Source organism: Podarcis tiliguerta (assembly GCF_965153285.1).
Source record: "Podarcis tiliguerta genome assembly, chromosome: 1".
Classification (NCBI taxonomy): domain Eukaryota; kingdom Metazoa; phylum Chordata; class Lepidosauria; order Squamata; family Lacertidae; genus Podarcis; species Podarcis tiliguerta.
Window position 1 is genome coordinate 116,472,586 of NC_139534.1, and position 25,170 is coordinate 116,497,755.

A 25,170-nucleotide genomic window follows, 5' to 3' on the forward strand; every position below is an offset into this window, starting at 1 on the left:
CATGTTTAGCCTGGAGAAGAGGAGGTTAAGGGGTGATATGATAGCCATGTTCAAATATATAAAAGGATGTCACATAGAGGAGGGAGAAAGGTTGTTTTCTGCTGCTCCAGAGAAGTGGACACGGAGCAATGGATCCAAACTACAAGAAAGAAGATTCCACCTAAACATTAGGAAGAACTTCCTGACAGTAAGAGCTGCTCGACAGTGGAATTTGCTGCCAAGGAGTGTGGTGGAGTCTCCTTCTTTGGAGGTCTTTAAGCAGAGGCTTGACAACCATATGTCAGGAGTGCTCTGATGGTGTTTCCTGCTTGGCAGGGGGTTGGACTCGATGGCCCTTGTGGTCTCTTCCAACTCTATGATTCTATGATTCTATGAATATATAAAGAGTCCGAGCTGCACCATCCTTACTATTCTTTCAAATCTATGACTGTTTTTACTATTGCCCATATATCTGGAGACTGTGGGTATACTTTTAATTTTTCATTATTAATAAATTCTCTGTTTAAAATGGGTTTTAACCATGGCGTGAAAAAAATGAAAATAACATAAAATGCAAGGACTGCTAATCTATCGAAGCTTCCCAAAGGTGGTTTCATGGTGAACTATTCATTAGCAATCCCAACTTGTGTTAAAAATAAAATACTTTAAAGTATTTTGGCTCTGAGAGCAATGTTACATTAAAAGTCCATCTAAATGTAATCATTTTTATTAGCTCCCATAAAAATTAAATTTCCTCCATAGGTGAACTTAACCATCAAAGCACAAATGGCTAATTTAGCTTCCTCTTCAGAAACCAAGGCTGCAATCCTACACTATCTTAGCTGGAGGTAAGCCTCATTGAAACCAGTGCGACTTACTTCTGAGTAGACATTAGTAGGCTTGTATTGTAAAACACTGTGGATTTTGAGAAGTATTGCTTATTTAAGGCTTTTGACTTGGGTGATGAATAGAAAGGAATAGGTTCCTTTTTTAATCATCCACAAAGTGAACCAGCTTTCAAAGCAATAAATATGAAGATACATAACTATAAAGATTTACAGATAGCACAGAAGTCATTTGTGAATTCCGCATCCATCACTGAAAGGCTTCTTTAATTCAAGTTTTCAGAAGATTGTGAAACCATTATTTGAGTTAGGCCGCATTCCTAATTCCAATTATCTGGGAGTAAGCCCCAATGAATTCCATAGGACTTACTTCTGAGTAGTCATGGTTAATATTGTGCTGTTAGCTACCAACTCATATTTATATTTAATTGCATTTATATTCTACGTTTTCTCCTAAGGAGCTCTAAGTGCCATATATGGTTCTCCACTGCCTCATTTAATCCCCACAATAATAACCCTGTGAAGTAGGCAAGTCTGAGAGGCAGTTGCTGGCCGAAGGACATTCCAGTGAGCTTCGTGGCCCAGTGAGAATTCGAACCCGGGTGCGAATCAAAAACTCTAACCACTACTCCACGCATGGAGCTATAAGCCATATTTAGCCAGCACAACCAGACTGCAGAACAAACTTCTAAAATGTTGTTGTAAATTTATTTATTTATTTATTTATTTACTAACTTACTTATTTATACCCCACTGATCTGGCTTAGTTTCCCCAGCCACTCTGGGCAGCTCCCAACAGAATATTAAAAACATGATAAAACATAATTTAAAACAACAACAATAGCAACAACAACAACTTATTTATATACTGCCCATCTGGCTGGATTTCCCCAGCCGCTCTTGGCGGCTCCCAACAGAATATTAAAAATACGACAAAACTTCAAACATTAAAAAGTTCCCTAAACAGTCCTGCCTTCACATGTCTTCTAAAAGTCAGATAGTTGTTTATTTCATTGATATCTGATGGGAGGGCATTCCACAGGGAGTGCACCACCACCGAGAAGGCCCTCTGCCTGGTTCCCTGTAACCTCACTTCTTGCAGTGAGGGAACCGCCAGAAGGCCCTCAGAGCTGGACCTCAGTGTCCAGGCTGAACGACGGGGATGGAGATGCTCCTTCAGGTATACTGGTCTGGGGCCATTTAGGGCTTTAAAGGTCAGCACCAACACTTTGAGTTGTGCTTGGAAACATATTGGGAGCCAATGTAGGTCATACATATATATATATATGGTTTTCTAAACCTGTGACAGGACATCACTATACAGAAGCTTTGGTGCAGAATGAGAGCAGACAAATGTGTGTCTTAATGACATCTCGGCTCTCAGTAAATTGTTCATATTGTTATTGGGGGGGGTCTAGCAGTAAAACCAAGGGACGGGGAACCAGTGGTCCTCCAGATGTTGTTGACTCTAGTGGTCAGGGGGTCATGGGAGTGGAGTCCAAAGTATTATACTGTAGCAGCACTCACCCCAAATTCTCTGCTCGTTCCACAAGTCCACAAGTTGAAGACCACTTTTTTAGAAAATCTCTTTCCTCTTCATGTGGTCATTTCATCATAATTTCAAGCTAAATCAATGAGAAGAAGCTGCAGCCAGGCACGGACATCAATTTATCTTTAAGCCAGGGGTAGCTCACCTGTGATATTCCAGATGTTGTTGAGTTACAAGTCTTATCAGCCCCCGACAGCATGTCTAATTGTCAGGGAGAATGGGTGTTAGAAGTTAGTCACTGCTTTTGACCAAGGGGTGAGAAGTTAGTCACCGCTTTTGAAAGAATCATAGAATCATAGACTTGGAAGAGACCACAAGGGCCATCGAGTCCAACCCCCTGCCAAGCAGGAAACACCATCAGAGCACTCCTGACATATGGTTGTCAAGCCTCTGCTTAAAGACCTCCAAAGAAGGAGACTCCACCACACTCCTTGGCAGCAAATTCCACTGTCGAACAGCTCTTACTGTCAGGAAGTTCTTCCTAATGTTTAGGTGGAATCTTCTTTCTTGTAGTTTGGATCCATTGTTCCGTGTCCGCTTCTCTGGAGCAGCAGAAAACAACCTTTCTCCCTCCTCTATGTGACATCCTTTTATATATTTGAACATGGCTATCATATCACCCCTTAACCTCCTCTTCTCCAGGCTAAACATGCCCAGCTCCCTTAGCCGTTCCTCATAAGGCATCGTTTCCAGGCCTTTGACCATTTTGGTTGCCCTCCTCTGGACACGTTCCAGTTTGTCAGTGTCCTTCTTGAACTGTGGTGCCCAGAACTGGACACAGTACTCCAGGTGAGGTCTGACCAGAGCAGAATACAGTGGCACTATTACTTCCCTTGATCTAGATGCTATACTCCTATTGATGCAGCCCAGAATTGCATTGGCTTTTTTAGCTGCCGCGTCACACTGTTGGCTCATGTCAAGTTTGTGGTCAACCAAGACTCCTAGATCCTTTTCACATGTACTGCTCTCAAGCCAGGTGTCACCCATCTTGTATTTGTGCCTCTCATTTTTTTTGAGGGTACCAGTCATTTTGAGTTTAGCAAAGCACCCAAACTATACTCCGGAAAAGAAGAGAAAAGAGAGAGAAGTAGTGATGATGTTTGCAACAAATAACAAGCAACTTGAATGTATGCATCTGAGCACAGTTGGTAGTTGGAACGCTCTGATGTATATGTCAGCAGAATACAGGCTCGAAACACAAGGGATGAGCCAATGTAATTGCCTTTTGCTGTGATCTCTTGGTTTTTCAGTTGAAGAGATCATGTTGAGGGGTCTATGCCACTTCTTTTCTCATAAGCTTTAGGCACTTAGAAGTATTTTCTCCCATTCTTAATTTGCCTGGAGCAAGGCTTTTATCTAGACTTTTAGCCAAGAGGCACCTACTGAAATATTCATTGGCAGAAATTGTGCCATGGGTGTTTTTCCCCATTTGTCCAGTTGTGTGTCATTATAATGAGCCTGAGCAGGATGAAAATAGTATTTGACACAGAAGAATGGTGTCCTCCCAAGGCTTTATTAAATAGGCAATTAACCCTTTTTGGTAAGAAACTGTAGAGGCTAATGGGAGTTGAGAATTAGCCCTCTGTTCATGCTCACATCTTTTCCTTTCTTTTCCTTTTCCTTTTTTTTTTTCTGAGGACACTTTCTAAGGAGTTGCAGGGTGACAGAGCATGATTTCCTGAAGTTTTGAATTCTGCTTTAAAAAGAAATGCTTTAGAAGCCACTGGTGTTTGAAAAAATAGCATGAAGCGAGTGAGCAAGGTTCTCCATGTTGAGTTGTGGAAATGAACAGGGAATATCTTCTTGGAGAAATTAAAGAAGAGATCTTGGCACAGCGATATTCCTAGAGTATATGTGTTGGGTGAATGTGGGCAAGGGAGATGGAAACAGGATAGTGCCCACTTCCATACATTCAGATAATGGTCTCAGCAGAGCCTACACACATCCATGTTGTATAACTATAAGGTCCGTTTAGAATGGAGGTGGGAGAGAACTTTGATTTGGTTCACATTTAAAGGGGAACCCATCAAATTCACACTTTCCGAAACTACATGAGAAATGAAACACAGCCATCGTTCAAAATTTGCCCTTATCTGAATTTTGCAATGCTGTTCTCCAGCTAAATAATGTGTAACCCCCCCCCCCCCAAAAAAAATCCATATATTCTCTATATATGGATTTTTAAAATAGGGAATTCCTTTTGGGAATTAAAGGGACAGAACTACCCAAGTTGTAAAGAAATTTATTCATGTATGCGACTACAGCGGCAAGAATGTTAGTAGTCCAAAAATTGGGGGGGGGGGGAGTCCAAAGGAAGAATGGATACAAAAACTTACGGAACATGCAAAAATGGCAAAACTTACCAGAAAAATAAGAAATCAAGATAACAAACTTTTATAAAGGAATGGAAATGGTTTATTGAATATTTACAAATAAACTGTAAACAACTAAGAACATTGGCAGGATTATTGTAATAACCTGCAGTTTTATAAGAGTATATATTTAAAGTAGATGCATAAATGAGCAAATTAAGTTATTTTGGATATGCAGAAAATATTAAAAATAAATATAAGGAACCAGAGAAAGAGGGGGGAGGAAGTCAAGTTTTGAAATCTTAAAATGATTGTAAAATCAGTGAAATGTATAAAATTGAAAACCATAAATAAATAAAGACAAAAACAAAAAACCACCCATATATTAGTGAGAATAACATACAAAGTGTATTATATTAGGGGGAATTGGTTACTTGGTAATTTTGATGGAGACAGACATAACTCTCCAGGGAGGAACTACTACCAAGAAAGTTCTGTCACAGATCAGTGCCAGCAGTACCATCAACAGCCCCCTGTATGGGCTGATCTTAAGTCTCAAGATGGCTAATATCAGGGGAGGCAATCTTTTGGGTCTCAAACCAGTTAGAGCTTCATAAACCAGTACTCATACGTTGAACTGGTGCCCTCCTCCCACTGTCCTTGACATCTGAATCTAAGTAGGTTGCAACTATAGAGAGGACTTCCTTCATTGAAGGAACATGCCTAGAGAATTCCCTCCAGAAATACTCAATTGGCAGACCCTTGAAAATCCTTTGGGTGACAAGGGAAGTTTCCCCGCTCCCTGACTTTCTAAATTTTCTTTGTTAATTTTTGAGTTCAGGGGTGCCAACTATAGGGGGCTCTGTGTGCCCAAGCACCCCAAAACAATATTGTTGTGGGTGCTCAGCACCCACACCACAGGGCTCCCTGTGGGGATGCTGCCTGAGGCCTTGCAAGACCTCAGAACCTGACTTCCGGTGGCACAGGAAGTCAGGTTCCATGGCCGGGGGGGGGGGGAGGACCTGCACATGATGTCATGACATCACGTTGCAACATGACATCATGCTGTCGCATGGACTGGGCACCCATAAGCTGGGGCCCAAGTCAGCTCCCCTGTTAGGGTTCTTGCTGTTGCTCTATTGGACTTTATTGATTGGTTGCAGACCACTGCTTTGTTCATTTACAGTTTCAATATGTGCACTCTCCCTGGCAGATAAGTTGATAATAGGATCTACCACTCCACCTCCCAGTTTATTTATTCCAGCTGCATATCCTGCACATGCTAGATTCGTATCTTATTCTATCATTGGTGATCAGGGAATTCCATACTAAAGGTAGGGAGGAAAAATAGATACCATCATCACATCAAGCTTTATATACCGCTTAAGAAAATATTTCATGAGCTTTTTATCTGAGGATTCAAAAACTGCATTTTAAGATTGATAGTTTTGCAAATAGATGTAAAGGGATTTCCATATCTCTGTTTGACTTTGTTGGCCAAAAATGTTACTGGATGTCAAAGCAAAATATTAAAATGTCAAAGCAAAATATTGCATGCATAACACTTCTGTGATTGTGATGTCTTTTAAAGGGGGAGGGGAAATGTGTAATGTCAGTGACATTTAGCACCAACTCTAATTGTTGATTGCAGTCATTATTATGATCAATATATAAATAGATGATGAGTGGAAATTATTTTTCTTCTCCAAGCCTGTAGATAATGAGAATATTGGAAGATCCTTCAAGTGATCAGGGTTGGATTATTGTTGCTTCTGGAATGGCAATAGTCAAGCTTGATCTCCAAAGATTTACTGTAGAATGTTTAACTATTTGCCCCAAACTGGGGATAGATAATTTCTTACAGTATTTTTTAAATGCTTGATGTTTTATTATGTTTTTATATATGATGGAAGCCACCCAGAGTGGCTGGGGAAACCCAGACAGATGGGTGGGGTATAAATAATAAAATTGTTGTTGTTGTTGTTGTTGTTGTTGTTGTGCATTTTTAAGCAAATTAATGCAGTGCACTGAAATATGTGCATGTGTAAATTTACTTCTAGCAATGTGTACATTGGAACTCCTTGCCTATTGACATGAAGTTTATACCAGAAATTTAAATTGCTGATATTAAAGTTATTAAAGTGGATTAGCAGACTGAGATCTACTCCCGGTAAAATAAAACTGGCAGTGATGCTGAGCTTTTTGGGGGAAGAAGTGAACAGAGTTTTTATTATAGGGGGGGGTGTCACCCAGGGATCTACCTGTTGATCACGGCCGACCAGTTGTGCATGTCTGCTCTAGTGTGAGAAATCCACTTAAAAAAAAAAAAGACTTTGTGGTTAGGAAAGTGATGGATAAACACTCTGAAGTGTGGGATCATAGAATTTGAGAGTTGGAAAGAACCTCAAGGGTCATCTAGATTCTAGTCCAACCACCTGCAATGCAGGGATCTCGGCTAAAGCATCCATGACAGATAGCCATCCAACATCTGCTTAGAAACCCCCAAGGAAGGAGAATCCACCACCTCTCATGGGAGTCTGTTCCACTGCTGAACAGCTCTTACTGTCAGAAAGGTTTTCCAAATGTTTAGTCAGAATCGTCTTTCTTGCATTGGTTCAATTCCTACCCTCCAGAGCAGGAGAAAACAAGCATGCTCCCTCTTCCATGTGACAGCCCTTAAGATATTTGAAGATGGCTATCCTATCTCCTCTAAGTCTCCTCTTTTCCAGGCTAAACATACCCAGCTCCTTCTAGCGCTCCTCATAAGGCTTAGTTTCCATACCCTTGATCATCTTGGCTGCCCTCCTCTGCACATGTTCCAGCTTGTCAACATCCTTCTCAAATTGATGAATCAGTGATTCATCAGAAGGCATTTATCAACCACAGAATCAAATCAGGATGATTTCAGGATGAATGGTTCTTCTTGTATAACCTCCCCACAAACAAATCAGGACAAATGCTCAATGAAGACCATTGTCTAATCTCTGAGTAAGCTTTGTGCGATCAAATTGGGATGAATGCTCAATGAACAGGTCGTCTGGAAGGGCTCTCCGTAGAACAATAGTAAGACTTCTGTTACAATTACAGTAGCCAGAAATGTCACAAGCTGATCTTGACAGTCAGCTTGAGTGAAGAAGTCTATAGCTGCCAGCAGAAGAATTCAGCAGCTGGTGCCCACCTGATCTCCGCCCCACTCTCTTGCCCCCCCAAAAAAAAAAATTAAAGGGGGAAAAACCTGGATGTACATTTCCAAAATATTAGATACAAAACAAATAAAATAAAACCTACATACAGCAACAGTGTTTTGTGTTGTGTAGGCTCCTATGATGTAAGTAATGGGCCGCACCTGCTAGCCTGCTTCCTAAAATATCACATATAAAGGGCCCCATTACCTTCAGTAGCTTAGGGCCTTATCAAACCTAAATCCAGCCCTGGCCCAGGCTATCAAGAGAGAGTCATGAAGAAGGACATACTTCTTCAGATGGAATAGTCTTCTCTATGATACTCACATGAACAACAGACTTAGAGCAGAGAACTAATCACTGCTCTGTGGTGGTGGTCATGGGCATTTCTGGGTGTGTCAAAGAGTTCTCAATCTTTCAAATTTTTGCCTATTCAAGAGGTCTCCCCCTTCAGACCTTCTGTCCATTTGTGAAGGGTCTGGGACAGAGACAATGGAAATAAGGGCATGGGGCAGAGCCCCCCACCTCCCACTCCATGCATCCTTGGAGGGTAATTTCTAACAGGGGCTTGGGTGTTTTCCGAAACCTTTAGAAGACTTTGTGTTCAGTAATAACAGGTTACGCTGGACATGTGCCAGGTGGCAAGCTTTCTGGCAACAGCTCATTTGTATGTTTATGTTGAAATCCCAGGTACCAGCTGCCTTTTCATTAGACAGTTATTAGCATTTTCTGCATTGAGTTCAGTAGGGCTAAATGGTTATCAAGTTTTCTTTTGCTATGGAAAATAAACTCTTTTGATGCTTTCCCATTAAAATCATGCTTGCCATTTACTGCCATTTCTCACCCTTCATGGGCCTATTTTTCATCTTTAAACACAGCCAAGGTTGGCATTACATTCGTCTTAAAGAACCGTCTTGAAAGCGCCAATGTTATTTCCATCAGTGTCTTTCAGATCCCACAGCTGCATTAACTCAATGAAGCAGTCAGTCTTGTCTTAGGCAATTTTGATGTAATCAAAAAGTGCTCTAACACCCTTGGCTGCACTCAGGCTTCTAAGAGGGTAGCATTATGATTTTATTTTCTTGGAAAACACTGTTTATGCTACAGAGCAGCAGAAAGAAAGGGGGAAGAAATTGAAAACAAGGGATGGTTGGAGGTTGTTAATGCCAGCAATAGCTGTGGTAAGAACACAGGAAGGGCCAGGTGGCCCCCAAAACAGTACATGGCAACAGCCGTGCTAGCAACTGGTATTCAGAGGCATGATGGAGGTGGGTTTGTTTGTTTAATGTTGGGGTCAGAAAACAGGCTGGATTCCGACTCTCATCAGCTCTTCCATCAGAAAAGATACCAGAGAACTTAAAGACGAAATTGAAGACAGGTTTACAACCTAAGACACAACACAAAAGGGAAAAGAGATGGCGAGGAGGAGAAAAGCAATCTCATGGACTTCAAGCTATGCTAGTATTGAGATGTCCACGAGACATACAGAGCCAAGCTCATTCATACCTGCATTTTATTTTATTTTAGATTTTAAAACATTCTTAAAAGTTAGAGATTGCACAGTTCAGAAAGAGAATCCAGCCTGTCAGCAGCACTTTCCTGTGTCTCCCCCTTCCACAGTCTGAGGGAATTACTGCAATTCAGCAGTGAATCTGTGGTTCCAGTCTTGATTGATTTTTCATTGGAACCAATTGGAGACTCATTGGAATCTGCCTTAAGCGATGCAGTCAATCAGCCTTCCCCAAACCGGTTCCCCTCAAAGGTTTTGTACTCAAGTGTCCATCAGCCCCAACCAGCATGGCCAATGGTCAGGAATAATGAGAGTTGTAGTCCAACGAAATATGGAAGGTACCACATTGGTAAAGGCTGTGGAAGAGGCTTTGTATGTACTCGTGTCTTGCTTTGGGTTGGACCTCAAGCTATGCTAGTATTGAGATGTCCACCAGACATACAGAGCCAAGCTCATTCATACCTGCATTTTATTTTATTTTAGATTTTAAAACATTTTATTTTTGCATATTAAAAAAATAATTAAAATAATTTGAACCAAAAAAAAAAATGGCACTCGGTTAACTGCATTTTACAGCTTGGTACAGCTTTGCATATGTTCAGGTGTTACTAGATTACTGTAATCACTTCCCAGAATCTTCTTTCAAGACACATGCAAGCTCTTTCATGCCACCAGGACCAAGTTGGACAGGCAGATGGAAAGGGCAGTGCCTTCGTTCACAGCATCAGTAGTTCTCTCTATTCTTTAAGTTTTTTAGGATGTGAAAGGGGCAGTACAGTCATTCAAACTTTATCCAACCTCTTTGCATCTTTCAAAGTTAAAACTGCTAAAAAAAGTAAAATAAGAAGGCAATGCTTGTGAAATGTACAGTGCATAATTTGGAAGGGCCGATTTCATTACGATTCACCGACTTGCTTCTCCTGTTCAATTGTTTCTTTCGAAGGCAGTGGGTTTTTCGCTTGCGTTTCCATCTTCTTCAACTTAGACTTGTCGAATTTCTCGATTTCAGCCATATCTGGTTTGTCAGACATATCTGCCGATTGATCAGTGATGCGCTCTCTTCAGGTACAATTCCGCTCTTTTCCATACCTGCATTTCTAACCAAAGGAAGATGCTCAAAGTGGTTTACAGGCAACATTGAAAGTTAATATGCAATTCCAATTAGCTGGGTCAATGGAGAAACACCTCTGAAGGTTATATTGGTGGCTTTTAGAAGGTAGGTAGAATATGATGAGTTGGGTGTTTCCTCTAATGTTAGAAAAAACTCAAAATTAGCCTTCCTCATTTGTGCTTTGCCCTTTCTGTTTTAAGAAGCCAATTGTAATGTGATGCTGGCTTTCCCTTTTGTCCTCTTAAATGTGAATAGTAAAAACAGTTGCTTGCATTCTTCCTACACATCTGCAATATAATTTCCAGTTAGGCCATGCATGCAGACAATTGGTATGAGGCCCTTTACTATGAAAAAAATGGTGGATTGCATGCATTGTCATTGGCCATGGCTGCACCTGTCCTTCAAGAGCTTTCCAAAGCCCTGGGATGCTCTCAGTGGGCTCCGTTTACTAGGTTTTGGAATATGTTGTCTAAGCAGGTGTTTAGCCCACTGAACCCTTAAAAAGACTGGCAGGGCTTGACCCTCGCATAATTCCATCTTTCTGGAACTTCTGTTATCAGTATGTAGAGGACCTATCACCTGTTCTATAGTCACATGATGCTGCATGCTCGTGGGTCAGGGTAACGTCTTCAGACTCCCAAGGATAGTTCAAATGGAAGCAGTGCAGAAAGGGTGATGAAGGCTCCCCAACAAGTGGAGTGAGTGGTCTATCATCTGAACCACTCCTCCTCATGCCAGCACTGGGACATGACAGTGTCACATGCTAATGTGTGCATGTGGCAGAAGTGCATGAATGTTCAAGCTTCTGTTGGTCCTCTGTGATTCTACTGTTCTATGGTTGCATACTGACTCTACTTTTAAAGCCCATTCAAAGCCTATTTTCCCCCACAAAAAAATCCTGGGCAACGTAGTTTACCCCTCATGGAGTTATAATCCTACCAATCCTTACTTTCTAGCAATTCCTTGATGGGACAGGGAGGGGCTTATAGAGGAACTTAATATGCATAGAGATCACTCTTAGATGTGATACCTGCTGCCATGGGTTCTCTTTTTAGCTGCTGGGTCAAATCAAGGAATATACACTGGCTCAAATATTTCATCCCACTGTGTGTTATCCTGGATGCTATATGGCCAGGCTTGATCAAGTTCATTGTGTAAAGTATCCCATTCTAAAGCTCTGCATTTCAGAGCCTTCCCAGAGTGGGAGCAAGCCTAGCCAAACAAATCTATAAAATCTACAGAAATTGTATGGCGTTTGCTCACTCTTTTTCCCTACGAATCCCTTCTCATTTTCAGTCTGAGTTGCATGAGATTGTACTTTTCTAAAGTAGGAAAGATTTATCAATTTTGTATTTAAATCTGAAGCTCACAGCTCTAATCGTAATTTAATATGACTAAATACGTGCATACTTTATGGTCAATCATCCAGATCTTTTACAAGGTCCCTTGGCTTTGGAATTACTAAATCTTAAATGGTACTATATATGAGCCTTGTCTGACATGACATATATTGAAACAGACTGCAGAACGATCACTTAGTGATGAGAACCTTGCTACAGTTTTAGTGAACCAAAGCTAAGAGGCAAATTATTCAATTATAGTAAATTTACAGTAGCTTAATATTTGATAGAAGTGGTTCTTCTATCATCAGAGCGTTGCATTGGAAACCCTTGAGCAGCAAAATAGCTCCGGAAATTCCGAGGCTGTTTTAGCCACTTATTAAGAAAATTCATCTATCTTGATCTTTTATGAACACTTTGTGCCTCTTATAGCTTGTGTGCAGTAATTATTATAACATATTTTCCATACGCACTTTTGACTCTTCAGATTAGTCTTAAATTGTGAACTAATCCAGAAGGGGGAGCAAGAATGCAGACGGGGGGGGGGGGGGAGTCAACCAGAAATGGAAATAGATAGGCCACATGATTTATCTGCACAGAGCAGGAGCTCTTCCAGGTGTCTTCTAATCCAGGGAGCCAATGCGGTGACCCTCCAGAACTTCTGCACTGCAATGCCTATCAGTCAGTATGGTCAATCATCAGGGATGATGGGGAATGTAAAAACATCTGGAGGATCCCATGTTGACCATACATGCTCCACATGTTGTAGGACTCCAACTCCCTTCATCATTGGCCAATTGTGCATCCCACCAGACACCCACACTCACAAACCGAATGAGCTTTGCTCCCTTGCTTACAACTTGTTTTGGTGTTGGTTCCTTCATAGGAGTCAATAGCTGCTCTGTGCCATACAATAACTAAGAAGGCAACCCACTGGCCCCGGCACTGTTGTAAATCTTAACTCAGTGACCTGTGCCAGGGTCATTGGATGATCCTGAAAATTATATCTTTTCCAGCTGCCTCATCAAACTTTGGCCTGTGCTTGTCCTAGCCAGCAAGGAACTCCAAAAACGATCTCCAGCTGCTACAGTTCTCCTCTGTCCCCGAGTGCCTTCTTGCTCAGCCCTTCAGCTCTGGTTCTGCTAAGTTCACTGGTGATCATAGAACCCAACTCCTAGTCCCTTTGTCCCACCCCAATAAAATATTTGAGGGGACTGGGCCCCCAAAGTTGATGGACATTGCCATTCCAATGGTGTGCTTGCAGCTCATCTTGTGATGAAATATGTGGGGCAGGACTTACCTGCCCTCTCCCACACAATATTCTATTCAAGCCGGCATCTCTTACGGTAATTTGCTGCTAGTTCTCTCTCAGTTGAGGAAAAAACAAAACCATAGCACAGGCTATGGCTCTTTTCCTCATGACCTGCAGGTTCCTCCTCCATCCTTTTCTAACCCTTCCAGTAAAAGTGAATATTGGAAGATTCAGGACAGACCAATGAAAATACTTCTTTACATAGCAGGAAGTTAAATTGTGAATTTGACGCCACAGGATGAAGTGGCAGCTTTACTAGTGGGTTAGACACATTTGTGGAGGATAAAGCTAGGAAAGACTGTTATCAAGGATGGTGTGGTTTAAAATTAAATAAAAGGGGGAAGGGGACGAAAATAAATTTTGTGGACATTTATGCTGTGCTGTTATTGTTACCCAAGTGCTATGTTGTTATTATGTTATGTATTTTTGCGTTTTTATACTGTAAACCACTCTGTGATCCTCGGATGAATTTAATAAATATTTAATTAAATAAATATTATATAGATGTATAGATATATAGATATAGATGCATTGCAGTCATATGCATAGGCTCAGAGTAGCCCACAATATCTGAATCAACCATTCATTGTTCCTTTTCATATATTTTACAGCAGCTGGCACGATTGTTTTGAATACACAGCCCTTCCTCTTTCCCCCTTTAAAATGCATTTGAAAAGACACTCGCCCAGTACAAGTTGTACGTATGTTTGAAAGCCACTAATCCCCATTTTAGCCTCAGTGTAGGGACTAGGCTGCAGAGCAAAGTGTGTGCGATTAATAGAGAAGAATCTGCCTGCCTTTCTCGTTTCTTTTATTAACACGCGCACCTTAGGCTGGTCCGAGCGGAAAGAAAACAGTGTTGTGAAAAAGAAAGGGGAGAGATCATCTTTTACCTTTTAACCCGGGGATTGTCAATTTCTATCAGGGGAGGCAAGGCCTGACACGCTCAGGGTAGCTGCAGCCTGATTTGCATACGGCGAATTCTTTCATCAGCAGCAGGAATTGTGACAGGGGCTAATTAGCATTTCCACCCCGTATTCAATTCTTTTATTTTATTTTTTTTGAGGACAAGTGCCAGAAACAGTGGAGGAAGTTTAACTAAACCCAGATTTTGATTTTCTCTCCCCCACAAAAAAAAAGGGGGGTTCTGATTTTGGAAGAAGAAAATGATGATGATGATGAAATAACCACCATAATAACAACAGCATAGATTGCCATGGTGGTGGAGGGACCCATAGGAACGGGAGAGCGAATTCAGTCAGGAAATTAAGTACAGGAATAACATGCGTGGATTCTTTTCAGCTTCTAAAGGCATTAAGGCATGGCCTTTTGGCAAAAAATAAAATTAAAAAAAATCTATTTATATTCACCCCAATGTGGGAGGCTATTGAGAGCCATGTTGCATGGCCAGCTCATCACCCATAAGTCAAGGTAAGGTGGCTTCTGATCTACAGGGGCAGAAGATCCCAGTGTAGATCTTTGGTCTCCCCTTGTTTCTGGTGTAGATCTTCACTCATCACTTGTTCACTGGCAGGGAGAGGGCACTATTTTGTGGTTCGCCTCAGGTGCTGGGTTAGAATTCTTCCTTTATAGTCTTATATTTGGAGTTGTTCAATCATGGGAGCCTATGCATAGAGCTGCAAGTTTAGATGTCTTCTAAAGGTTGTATAGTTACTAATTCCCTTGGCTCAGGGGTCGCATAACTCCATACCCTCCAACATTTCTCTGATGAAAATAGAGACAACCTAAGGAAAAGCAGGACATTCCAGGATCAGATCAGAAACTGGGACAAATTCTGTAAATCCGGGACTGTCCCCGGAAAAGAGGGACACTTGGAAGGTGTACACTATAGCACATGGAGGGTTATGCAATCTGCACTCATTTGGTCTATTCTGCCTTCTAAAGCAAAAAAAAAAAAAAAAAGTGTTAATAAACCAATCTAACAATCTCCTTTATTAAAAGAAACTTTTTTTAAAACAAAAATTAAGTATACAGTGGTACCTCTAGTTGCGTTCCGCTCTTGTTACGGACTTTCAGCTCACCAACGCAGCAAACCCAGAAGTGTTTACTCCCAGGTTCACCATGCGCACATGCGCAGAAGTGATCTGTATGCTTCATGAATGCGCAAAAGTGATCTGTGCGCTTCGCGCATGCGCAGAAGCGTTCGATTGCGCCGCACACATGCACGGAAGAGGCTCTCTAGTTGTGGGCTTTTCAGGGTGAGAATGGCACCCCAAAATGGATTAAGTCTGCAACTAGAGGTACCACTGTATTTATATCCCACTTTCCTCCAAATTGGGACTCAAGGTAGCTTACATTTTTAAAACATCATTATAAAACATAGGAATGTTTAATAGGTGGTTTTAATGCTCACAGCGCAACTGACTTCACTTATCACTGAACAGTTATAATTAGGTGTTGAAGAGCCTTATCTATAGCTCCCAGCACCCCCTATACCACCCCAAAAATATTTTCCAAAAATACAAAAAAAGAGAGCATGATTTACCAGGGACAGGACCCAGAATAATGAGACTGCTTCTGATGGATAGAGACATTTGAAGCATGGGAAATGAGTGACTCATTACAGATGAAATAAAAGAGACCATATTAAGGAGTTATTAGTCCAGCTCATAGGTGCAACGCAGACATAAAGTTTAAGTCCTTGAGCATTACTCCAAGGAAGTACAATCTTAAGTTGGGGAGCAAACTGCTAAAAGTAGTAGCCTGTGATGACATCCATCACCACATCAACTTGTGAGGGACCCATCAAAAGAAGACAATTGCCACTTTATGGATTTCATACCACTCAATCAGGACAATGAAGACTCCCTTTGGAATCGTACTTGTAATTGGGGTGCTATTGGAAGAGGGATGATGTGGAGATGATTTGACTGTGGAATCATCTGGGAGGCATTTTGGGGAGTTTGGGGGGTCACTTAAGGACTTGCAAGCCTCTTCCCTTTTACAGCTCATTTTTGCATGTCTAATTTATGGCCTCGGTCAGCAGATTCTAACTAGGAATGAGGGAGACATTTGACTCAGGTTGTTGGAGGGAAATCCAAGCATACACTGCAACTCGGAGAAGCTCACCCCCCAAATGCCCCATCAATCATTGTGCGGGGAGACACTGTCATTTGTTTGAACTTGGACGACTATCAGCGTAGCACCAGGAAGATTTCAGGACCTTGCTTCCCTTGTTCCTTGCACAGAGCAGTTGCTAAGAAGAGCATAAGATGTCTCCGGTTCAAATCCCATTGATTAAAATTAAAAACCTGAATGAATGGAATAGAGATCACTCAAAAGATAACAAAACAGGCGCTAGGCAAGCATATTAATGGGAAGAGTGAGCAGATATGGAAGTTGCTTTGTATTGCAGTGTTCCATCTAGCTCCACTGACCAACAATGGCTGGATCTCAGACAGGAGTTTTTCCTGGCCTTCCGGGAGGTGCCTAGAATTGAACCTGGTATCTTCTGCATGCAAATTGCTGCATGTTAACTCTGAGCTATGAGCCTTCCCTTAGGTGCCACCACAGAAAAGATTCCTGTGTTCTCCAAGAGTCACCCACCTAAGCTCAGAAGAAGGCAGCACATGGAGAAGAACTTCAGCCGCAGGCAGATTTTGTGAGAGGCCAGTTAGATGCTCAGGGTCTCTGTCTAGTTTTGTTGCAGCTCTGTTGTCTGTTTCTCCTCTATAATGTCCAAGTAGTAAAATGACAAAGGGCAAGACTCAACTAATTAGTCCTACTAGTGGAAGTCTGTGCAAGGGTTTCTGCTAGAGCATCACTCCTTTCCTCCCCTTGCATGCTTCCCACGATTGGTTCGGGGAGGGTGGGAGGACTCCCAAAACAGCATGCAGGGAAAGGAGAGGGAGGGAATTGTTCTGTCTGGTGAGCTGAAAAGCTTGTGGTGTTGGAATGATTGCCATAATGCTATGCTGAATTCCTCCCCAAAGCCTCCCATTCATATGTTCAGGGAATGAAATAAAACCTTGGAGAGCCAGTGTGGTGTAGTGGTTCAGAGTGGTGGACTCGTAATCTGGTGAACCAGGTTCGATTCCCTGCTCTTCCACATGCAACTTCTGGGTGACCTTGGGCTAGTCACACTTCTCTGAAGTCTCTCAGCCCCACTCACCTCACAGAGTGTTTGTTGTGGGGGAGGAAGGGAATGGAGAATGTTAGCTGCTTTGAGACTCCTTTGGGTAGTGATAAAGCGGGATATCCAAACTCTTCTTCTTCTTCTTCTTCTTCTTCTTCTTCTTCTTCTTCTTCTTCTTCTTCTTCCTCCATCATTCTGCCCAGACACTGAGGCCCAGCGCCGAGGGCCTTCTGGTGGTTCCCTCGCTGCGAGAAGCCAATTTACAGGGAAACAGGCAGAGGGCCTTCTCGGTAGTGGCACCTGCCCTGTGGAACGCCCTGCCACCACTTGTCAAAGAGAAAAATAACTACCAAACTTTTAGAAGACATCTAAAGGCAGCCCTGTTTAGGGAAGCTTTTAATGTTTAATAGGTTATTGTATTTTAGTGCTTTGTTGGAAGCCACCCAGAGTGCCGGGGGGGGACCCAGCCAGATGGGCGGGGTATAAAAAATAAATTATTCTTATTATTGTTATTATTATACTGTATGTTCAGGGAATGGGATAGTACCTGCCTGCTCAACCCTCCCTCCAAACCTCCATTCAGTTTGCAAAATTTTTTAAAGAGGCCTCTCTATGCATGCCTACTGCTGAGCACACACGACTTTTTGCACAGTCAGGAATCCTGGTTAGAGAGGGTTATTGTGTGAATAACTTGTGTGTTGCAGTTGGGGCAGATGAAGGTGTCCGGTTCTGCTGCTGCAGATTCAACATGGTGGTTTTATGCCCCTCTGTGCACCTCCCAGTAGTTGTTCCACCTCCGGTCACTGCTGTGGATGGGGCAGCCTGGCTTAAGGCAGGCAGTAGCTGACCAGTGGGACATGGTGATCTCTCCTACTGGTAGTGTACGCCAATCCGGTTGAACTTATAGCTCGTATCTGCTGCCTCCCACGTTGGCCTTTTCTTTTTGAACTCGCAATTTTTATGCCTTACAATGAGAGGAGCGGAAGGCAGATCCCTTTGATACCTAGAGAACAGCATAGCACAAACAGAGCTTAGGCTCCTACCTGGATTGTTCTTTAATTACAGAAAATTAACGAGGAGAGTTCTCCCTGACAGCCCCATGCCTCTAACTGTGTTTGTGAAAATATTCTGCGCTTTCAGAAGTGCAGAACTTCCATGCCTTTAGGATATAGCAGTTCTTTACTTGGATTCAAATGATTAAAGAGCTAATTTTCTTAGTGGGAGGTTGGTACATTTCAACCAGATAAGTGCATTATAGGGATATGGGTACTTTTCAGTTTCATGACAGCCTAGGGAATTTCGAGTCACCCAACTTTCCGTGAGCTGCAGTTCAGAATACGTGCCACCATGAAAGCAAACGGGGAAACCACACACTAGGTACAAACAGCTTCTGAAGCCCCTATTTATTACATAGCTGGGGACTCTCTTTTTTCTCTTGGGGACTGACTTGTGCAGATCTGTTCTATTTGATCAAGATCTGCTCTGTTTAAATGAGTACATTCATTTACATCACAGAGTTAATTTACTCTGCATTATTCCACTAGAGTTTTCTACTGATTTTCAATGTTGCTGCAATTGTTCGTTTTAATCTGCTTTAAATAAAACACACACACGTTCCATAATTTATATCATAAATTATCAGGGCACTTTAGGCCAAGTTGGGCATCTCTGACGGACCCCAGCACTTAATTTATAAATAAAGGAGTTGCAGTCCTTTTGCTTACCAATCTCTTCTGGCTTAGGAATTCTACCTTCCAATTATGGATATGGAGGACCGACCTAAATTTTTATCAGTAATGAGGAAATGCCGTCTGCACGTGCACCGGGGAACTCTTTTCTTCACTGTCACTTTGTCATGTATGGGGGGAGGGGCTGATAGCTGGAAGAACACTTGAAGGGGAATGATCCTGCACGCCACCATCCAACAGGCCTCCTTGAATCCTCATGGGGGGAAAGTTTATCTTCAAGGGCCAGAATGCAATAGCTTCTGCATCCAAGATGAGTAGACCAGTGGTTGTCTCCTCCTTTCTCCCAACATTCTTGCAACTTGAGGAAGACAATGCAGGATCTTTATTCCACTGGAGATCAGGGACATCCGCTGAAGCTGAAAGTTGGATAATTTAGGACAGACAGAATAAAGTTAGCGACCCTATGGAACTCGCTTCCACAAGAGGCAGAGGTGGCCACAAACTTGAGTGGCTTTAAAAGAGGACTGGACAAATTCATGGAGGGCAAGAATATCAATGGCTACTAACCCTCATAGCTATGTTCCTCCTCTGTTGTTGGAGGCAGCATGCCTGGGAATACTGGGAATCACAAATGGGGTGAGTGCTGCTGCCCCCCATGTTTCACTTGTGGGCTTCCTATAAGCATCTGGTTGGCCACTGTGGGAAGAGGTTGCAGAAATGGATGATCTAGCACAGGGGTCAGCAAACTTTTTCAGCAGGGGGCCGGTCCACTGTCCCTCAGACCTTGTGGGGGGCCGGACTATATTTTTTGGGGGGAGGGGGGAATGAATGAATTCCTGTACCCCACAAATAACCTAGAGATGCATTTTAAATACAAACACACATTCTACTGATGTAAAAACACCAGGCAGGACCCACAAATAACTCAGAGATGCATAAAAGAACACATTCTACTCATCTAAAAGCACGCTGATTCCTGTACGGTCCGCTGGCTGGATTGAGAAGGTGATTGGGCTGGATCCAGCCCCCAGGCCTTACTTTGCCCACCCATGATCTAGCAGGCTCTTTTCATGCTCTTATGGGGGTTATACTACAACTCCCATCATCCCTTGTGGAAAATGCCAGTGTCTCCACTGTGACCTGAAGCAACTTGATTTGTACATTTGGGCTCTTATTTGTAAGTGTCCAGACAGAACAAATACTTTCCCCCATAAGGCGGCTAATGTGTTTGCCTATAGTCCGCAAAGGCTTATCCATCCAAAAAGACGGTGTTTTCGAAGATCCTTTCTCGACGTTCGAGCAAGTCCATCACAGCTTCAGCTCAGGATTTTTTTTTGGGGGGGGGGGGGTTGGAGGAAAATAATAACCACAGACCGGCCTTTGCTTCTGTGGAGGAACCTTCCTCCCCCCCCCCCCCTTTATAATATTTTATAATGTCGCTTGAAAGCAGATGGATGTCAATTCTTTCTTTTTCAGTAGTTATACACAGTACAGTAATCTGGGTTCAGACAAGTTAGCTTATTGAATGAAAACGCTCACCCCACCCCACTGGTCTGCATTCCAGAATTCAAAAGGAGGTTTTTTTTGGGGGGGGGGGGATCGAGGCTGGGATTAGAGCCAGACTGAAGAGTACCGATGCAGTCTGTCAGCAAGCCCTGAGGTAACAATATCATAATTTATAAATTCTACCAACAATAGGCTAGCAATTAAAGAGGTAAGTTTCCTTTCCCCTGTCCCCGTTTCCAGCCAAAAAGATCTCAAAAGCTCAAGCAAATGCATTTGCGTTTCAAGAAAGCAGGGGGGGGGGGGGAGAGAGAGAGAAAGTAAAATAAAGCACAAAGTTAAAAGTGGAGAGAAGAGGAGGGGAAGAAAGGAAAGGGACTTCGTTTTTTGCTTCTGTTGTAACTTGCAACTCTTAACTTCTCCTGCTCTCGTGGCTGACAGTAAGCCGGACACGACGACATGCCTCTTCAAGTGACCCAGAGTAACATTCATGCCCAAGCAGTTTTCAACATTTAATTGGTGTTATTTTAATAGAGCACAGAGGACCCGCAATTCTGTTGGGATAAACGGGCGGAAATGTCATGTCTGTGCTAGCTGAGCTCTGCAGACTTCCTACCCCAAAGGAAGGTGGGAGAAAGGGACGACTAATGCAGGCCACAAGAAACTGAAAATAAGGACTATATCCCCCTGCAACTGTCAGAAGCAGAATAACAAACAGTGCTGAACTAGAGCACATCCAAGCCACGCATTTAAAACATGAGGATACCCTAGCCTAAGGTTCCCAGACGTTCCCGTTTCCCGGGGACAATCCCTGGATTTACAAATCAGTCCCCTGACAAAATCCATCTATTCAGCAGGAAGTTGAAAAGAGTCCCCGGATTCATTCAAAAAAATCTGGTAACCTTACCATTGCCTCCCCCAAAGAATCATGGGAGCTGTAGTTTGTTAAAGGTGCTGAGAGTTGTTAGGAGACCCCTATTCCCTTCACAGAGTGACAATTCCCAGAGTTCCCTTGGAAGAGGAATGAACTCTGGGAGGGGAATAGGGGGTCTCCTGAAAACTCTCAGCAGCCTTAACAAACTACAGCTCCCACAATTCTCTGGGCAAAGCTATGACTTTTAAAAGTGGTATCTGAGTGCTGCACTGATATGGTATGAATGTGGCCCTAGATGAACCAGTGGTCCAACTCAGCTTCGTATGTTCCAAGCTCAGGATCATAGAAGTGTAGAGTTGGAAGGGACCACAAGGGCCATCTAGTCCAACTCTTTTACCCAACATGGGGCTCGAACTCACAACCCTGAGACCAACAGTCTCATGCTCTACCAACTGAGCTATCTCTCAAATCAGTTTCTCTCTGTGAATGTTATCCAGTCACTCTTGAAGGAACCTGATTTTCTAGATCCATTTCAGCTGGGGTTTAGGCCTGCTTTTGGCACAGAAACTGCTTTGGTCGCCCTGTATGATGACTTCTGTCAGGAGAAAGACAAGGGAAATATGTCCCTGTCAATTCATCTCAACCTCAGTCTCAGCAGCTCTTGATACCAGCAACCATGATATCCTTCTGGTGGTTTGTGGTGGTTCCTCCTTGGACAGTTGTTTCCAGAAGGAGTGCTTTTCGGCACCAATTCAGTTTTCAAAGTGGGGTTCCTCAGGGTCTGATTTTATCCCCCATGCTGTTTAACATCTACCTGAAACCACCCCATGGGGTCCTCCAGAGTTCTGCATTACTTTGTCAGCGATATGCTGATGACCCACAACTCTATTTCTCCTTTACATCTGCAGGTGAGGCAGTAGATGTGCTGTTCAGATCATCAGTTGCTGGAAATGGCAGCAGGAGAAAGTGCCCTTGGACTTAGGTCTTGTTTGAAGGTTTTCCACAGGCATCTGTGGTTGGTCAAAGTGAGAACAGGATGCTGGACTAGATCTGCCATAGGCCTGATCCAGCTTATTCAATTGTGTCCTTATGCTGTGTGTGTAGCCATTCTTACGTGAAAACATTTCCCTCCCAAGAACTACTGTTTTATCCTTTTTGTAAACTTTTAATCTTGTTTCTTAAAACTTTTGTGAAGAAGAAGAGTTTGGATTTGATATCCCGCTTTATCACTACCTGAAGGAGTCTCAAAGAGGCTACATTCTCCTTCCCCTTCCTCCCCCACAACAAACACTCTGTGAGGTGAGTGGGGCTAAGAGACTTCAAAAAAGAAGAAGAAGAGTTTGGATTTGATATCCCGCTTTATCACAACCCGAAGGAGTCTCAAAGCGGCTAACATTCTCCTTTTCCTTCCTCCCCCACAACAAACACTCTGTGAGGTGAGCGGGGCTGAGAGACTTCAAAGAAGTGTGACAGGCCCAAGGTCACCCAGCAGCTGCATGTGGAGGAGCGGGGAAGCAAACCCGGTTCCCCAGATTACGAGTCTATCGCTCTTAACCACTACACCACACTGTGGTATCTTTTCATATGCCACCCGTGTCCAAGTGTCAAGTTCTGCGCTGTATTCAGTGGCAGAGGAAGGGGTGTGTGGTGGGAGCGGGTTGACCCGGGTGTCACCACTGGGGGTGTGTGTGACAAAATGCCGGGTGGCACTCACCGCAGGGCCTGCAGCGCACCTGAGCCACACGTCTCTCTGCTCTGCCCAAACAGTCTACCCACTGCCTTCTGCCCAGCTGTAGGGCGGCTGAGTGGAAGGAGGCAGGCAGACTCTGCCGCTGGCTGTATTGCAGGTTCTCAATGAGACACAAAGTAAGTTAGTGGAAAGCAGTTGGAAGTAACCAACTCCTTCCCCTAGCGGCAGCAAGAGTCTACTGAGAAGCATGGATGAACAGAGGGGGACACTCCCGTTTTGGCTAGATCTCCCTTCCCATCGCTACATGGCGCAAGCTGGAGCGCTGTGACAGTCCCACACAATTAGCTTGTTGACAAGGTGGTAAACTTGTGGGCTAGACGATGCACCTGATATTTGGATCTGCAGTTGGTTAATGAACCATACCTAAAGAGTGTTCACTAATGGCTCCACATCAGCATGGAGAGCAGTGACAAGTGGAGAGCTGCAGGGGTCTCTCCTGGGCCCATTGTTGTTCCACATCTTTGTAAATGATTTGGACAAAAGGAGCAGAGGGGATGCTCATCACATTTGTTGATGACACCAAACTGGGTGGGGTACTTTAGAAGACAAGGAACAGGATTCAAGGTGATCTTGACGGAATGCAGAACTGGGTCAAAACTAACTGAATAAATTTCAAAAGAGATTTTGGCAAAGTTTTCCATTTGGTAGGCAAAGTCAGATGCAGAAACATAGCATGGGGGGTCACCTAACTTGACAGCTGTACTGTATGAAAAGGATCTAAGGGGCTTTGTAGACCACAAGCTAAGCATGAGACAGCAGTGCAATGCAGTGTCTGAACAGGCTAATGCAATGATTATTATTAGTTAATATTATAATTCATTAAATTTCTATGCCACCCTTCATCCAAGGATCACAGGGCAATTTACAAAATGAAAACTTAAAAACAGAGTAATTCTAGGCTGCATCAACAGAAGTAATGTCCAGATCATGAGAAGTAACGGCACCACTCTATTTTGGAAGATGTTGAGGGACTTAGATAACAAGTCCTATGAAGAAGTTGGATGTGCGGGAGAAGGGATTATCAAAAGGTGATATGATAGTCATTTTCAGATAGTTGATCAGCTGCAATGTAGATGACAGAGAAACTGTCTCTTCTGGTGTTCCAGAGAGTAGGGCCTGACCCAATGGTCAAATTGCAAGAAAGGGGGTTTCAGCTAAACATCAGGAACACAGTATGAGCTGTTTGATATTGACAACGGCAGAAGGGTAGACTCTCTTTTGTTAGAGATGGGATGCTGGGATGTCCACGCTATCTGTGATGCTTTAGCATTTTCTACATTGCTTAGGGGGCTAGACTATAGGATCTTTGAGCTCCCAACTCTGTGAGTCTAAAAACAGGAGAGTGCAGCTTTTAATTTCTGCATAGCTTGCATAAGGTTTGAAGGGGATTTTGTATGGGGAATAAGCTTTCTCCACCATGTCATTTCCTTGTCTAATGTTACACTGGCCTGGCGCAAGCAGGAAGCATCATTTAATCGTGTTTCGTCCTATCCCACCCTCCACACACAATGTATGAAATTGCTCTGCGATTTTGACACTAACAAGAGTGCAACGTTGAGTATTTGGCCTCGTTTCCTTCCTCTCAGGTAGGTATAATGATCTAATTTTCATAACTGTGGAAACAGCCAAAGCCAAAAGAAACACAATACTTTCTTGGTGTGGCACACAAAGCTGGAATCCAAGCCAAAATACAGAATCTAGAGCCTCTGAAACACTCATTTGAACTTGTAGAAACAGCCATGGATTTGCACTGATGGTCTCACAAAAGGTGAGACATTTCCTTGAGCGAAGAGGGCGACTTTTGTCTTGGAATCAAGTGTGGCTATCTCCAGAAAACAAGTTTTTTCCTGAACAGCTTCCAGTTCTGCCTAGTTCATTCCAGTTGCACGCCCTTTCCTCAAAATGTGTTCCCTCATGTATGAGTGCCAGCATAGCTGTCCTGATAAACCGAGGTTATGAAAGGAGTTGCTTCAGGCACTGTTGTTTTGATCGAGGCAAGTGCTCTGGAGAGGCAGGATGGGAAATAAGTCTCTCTTTCAGTAGAGAGAGAGAGAGAGAGAGAGAAATTTGGGGGAGGCGGGGAAGAAGACATGATATTGAAGTTAACATGGTTGTGAAA

General features: G+C 43.0%; 1 protein-coding gene and 1 long non-coding RNA gene across 2 annotated transcripts in view; one reads left to right on the forward strand and one right to left on the reverse strand.

The window, feature by feature from the left end:
- Window positions 1-7,867, forward strand: part of LOC310677901 — a 92,657-nt gene extending 84,790 nt beyond the window's left edge. Inside the window, exon 4 of the long non-coding RNA XR_014511500.1 lies at window positions 7,415-7,867. This is a non-coding gene — a long non-coding RNA (uncharacterized lncRNA). The remainder of the gene's footprint in view (window positions 1-7,414) is intronic.
- Window positions 7,868-9,958: 2,091 nt separating this feature from the next.
- Window positions 9,959-10,465, reverse strand: LOC310683951 (thymosin beta-4-like). The gene has a single exon (XM_083454433.1). The coding sequence runs from the start codon at window positions 10,406-10,408 to the stop codon at window positions 10,274-10,276; it is 135 nt and encodes a 44-aa protein (XP_083310559.1). The 5' UTR covers window positions 10,409-10,465; the 3' UTR covers window positions 9,959-10,273.
- Between the last annotated feature and the right edge of the window lie 14,705 nt (window positions 10,466-25,170).

Excerpts from the sequence above, each read along its gene's own strand:
- LOC310683951 (XM_083454433.1), bottom strand. The coding sequence starts at position 10,408 with ATGTCTGACAAACCAGATATGGCTGAAATCGAGAAATTCGACAAGTCT.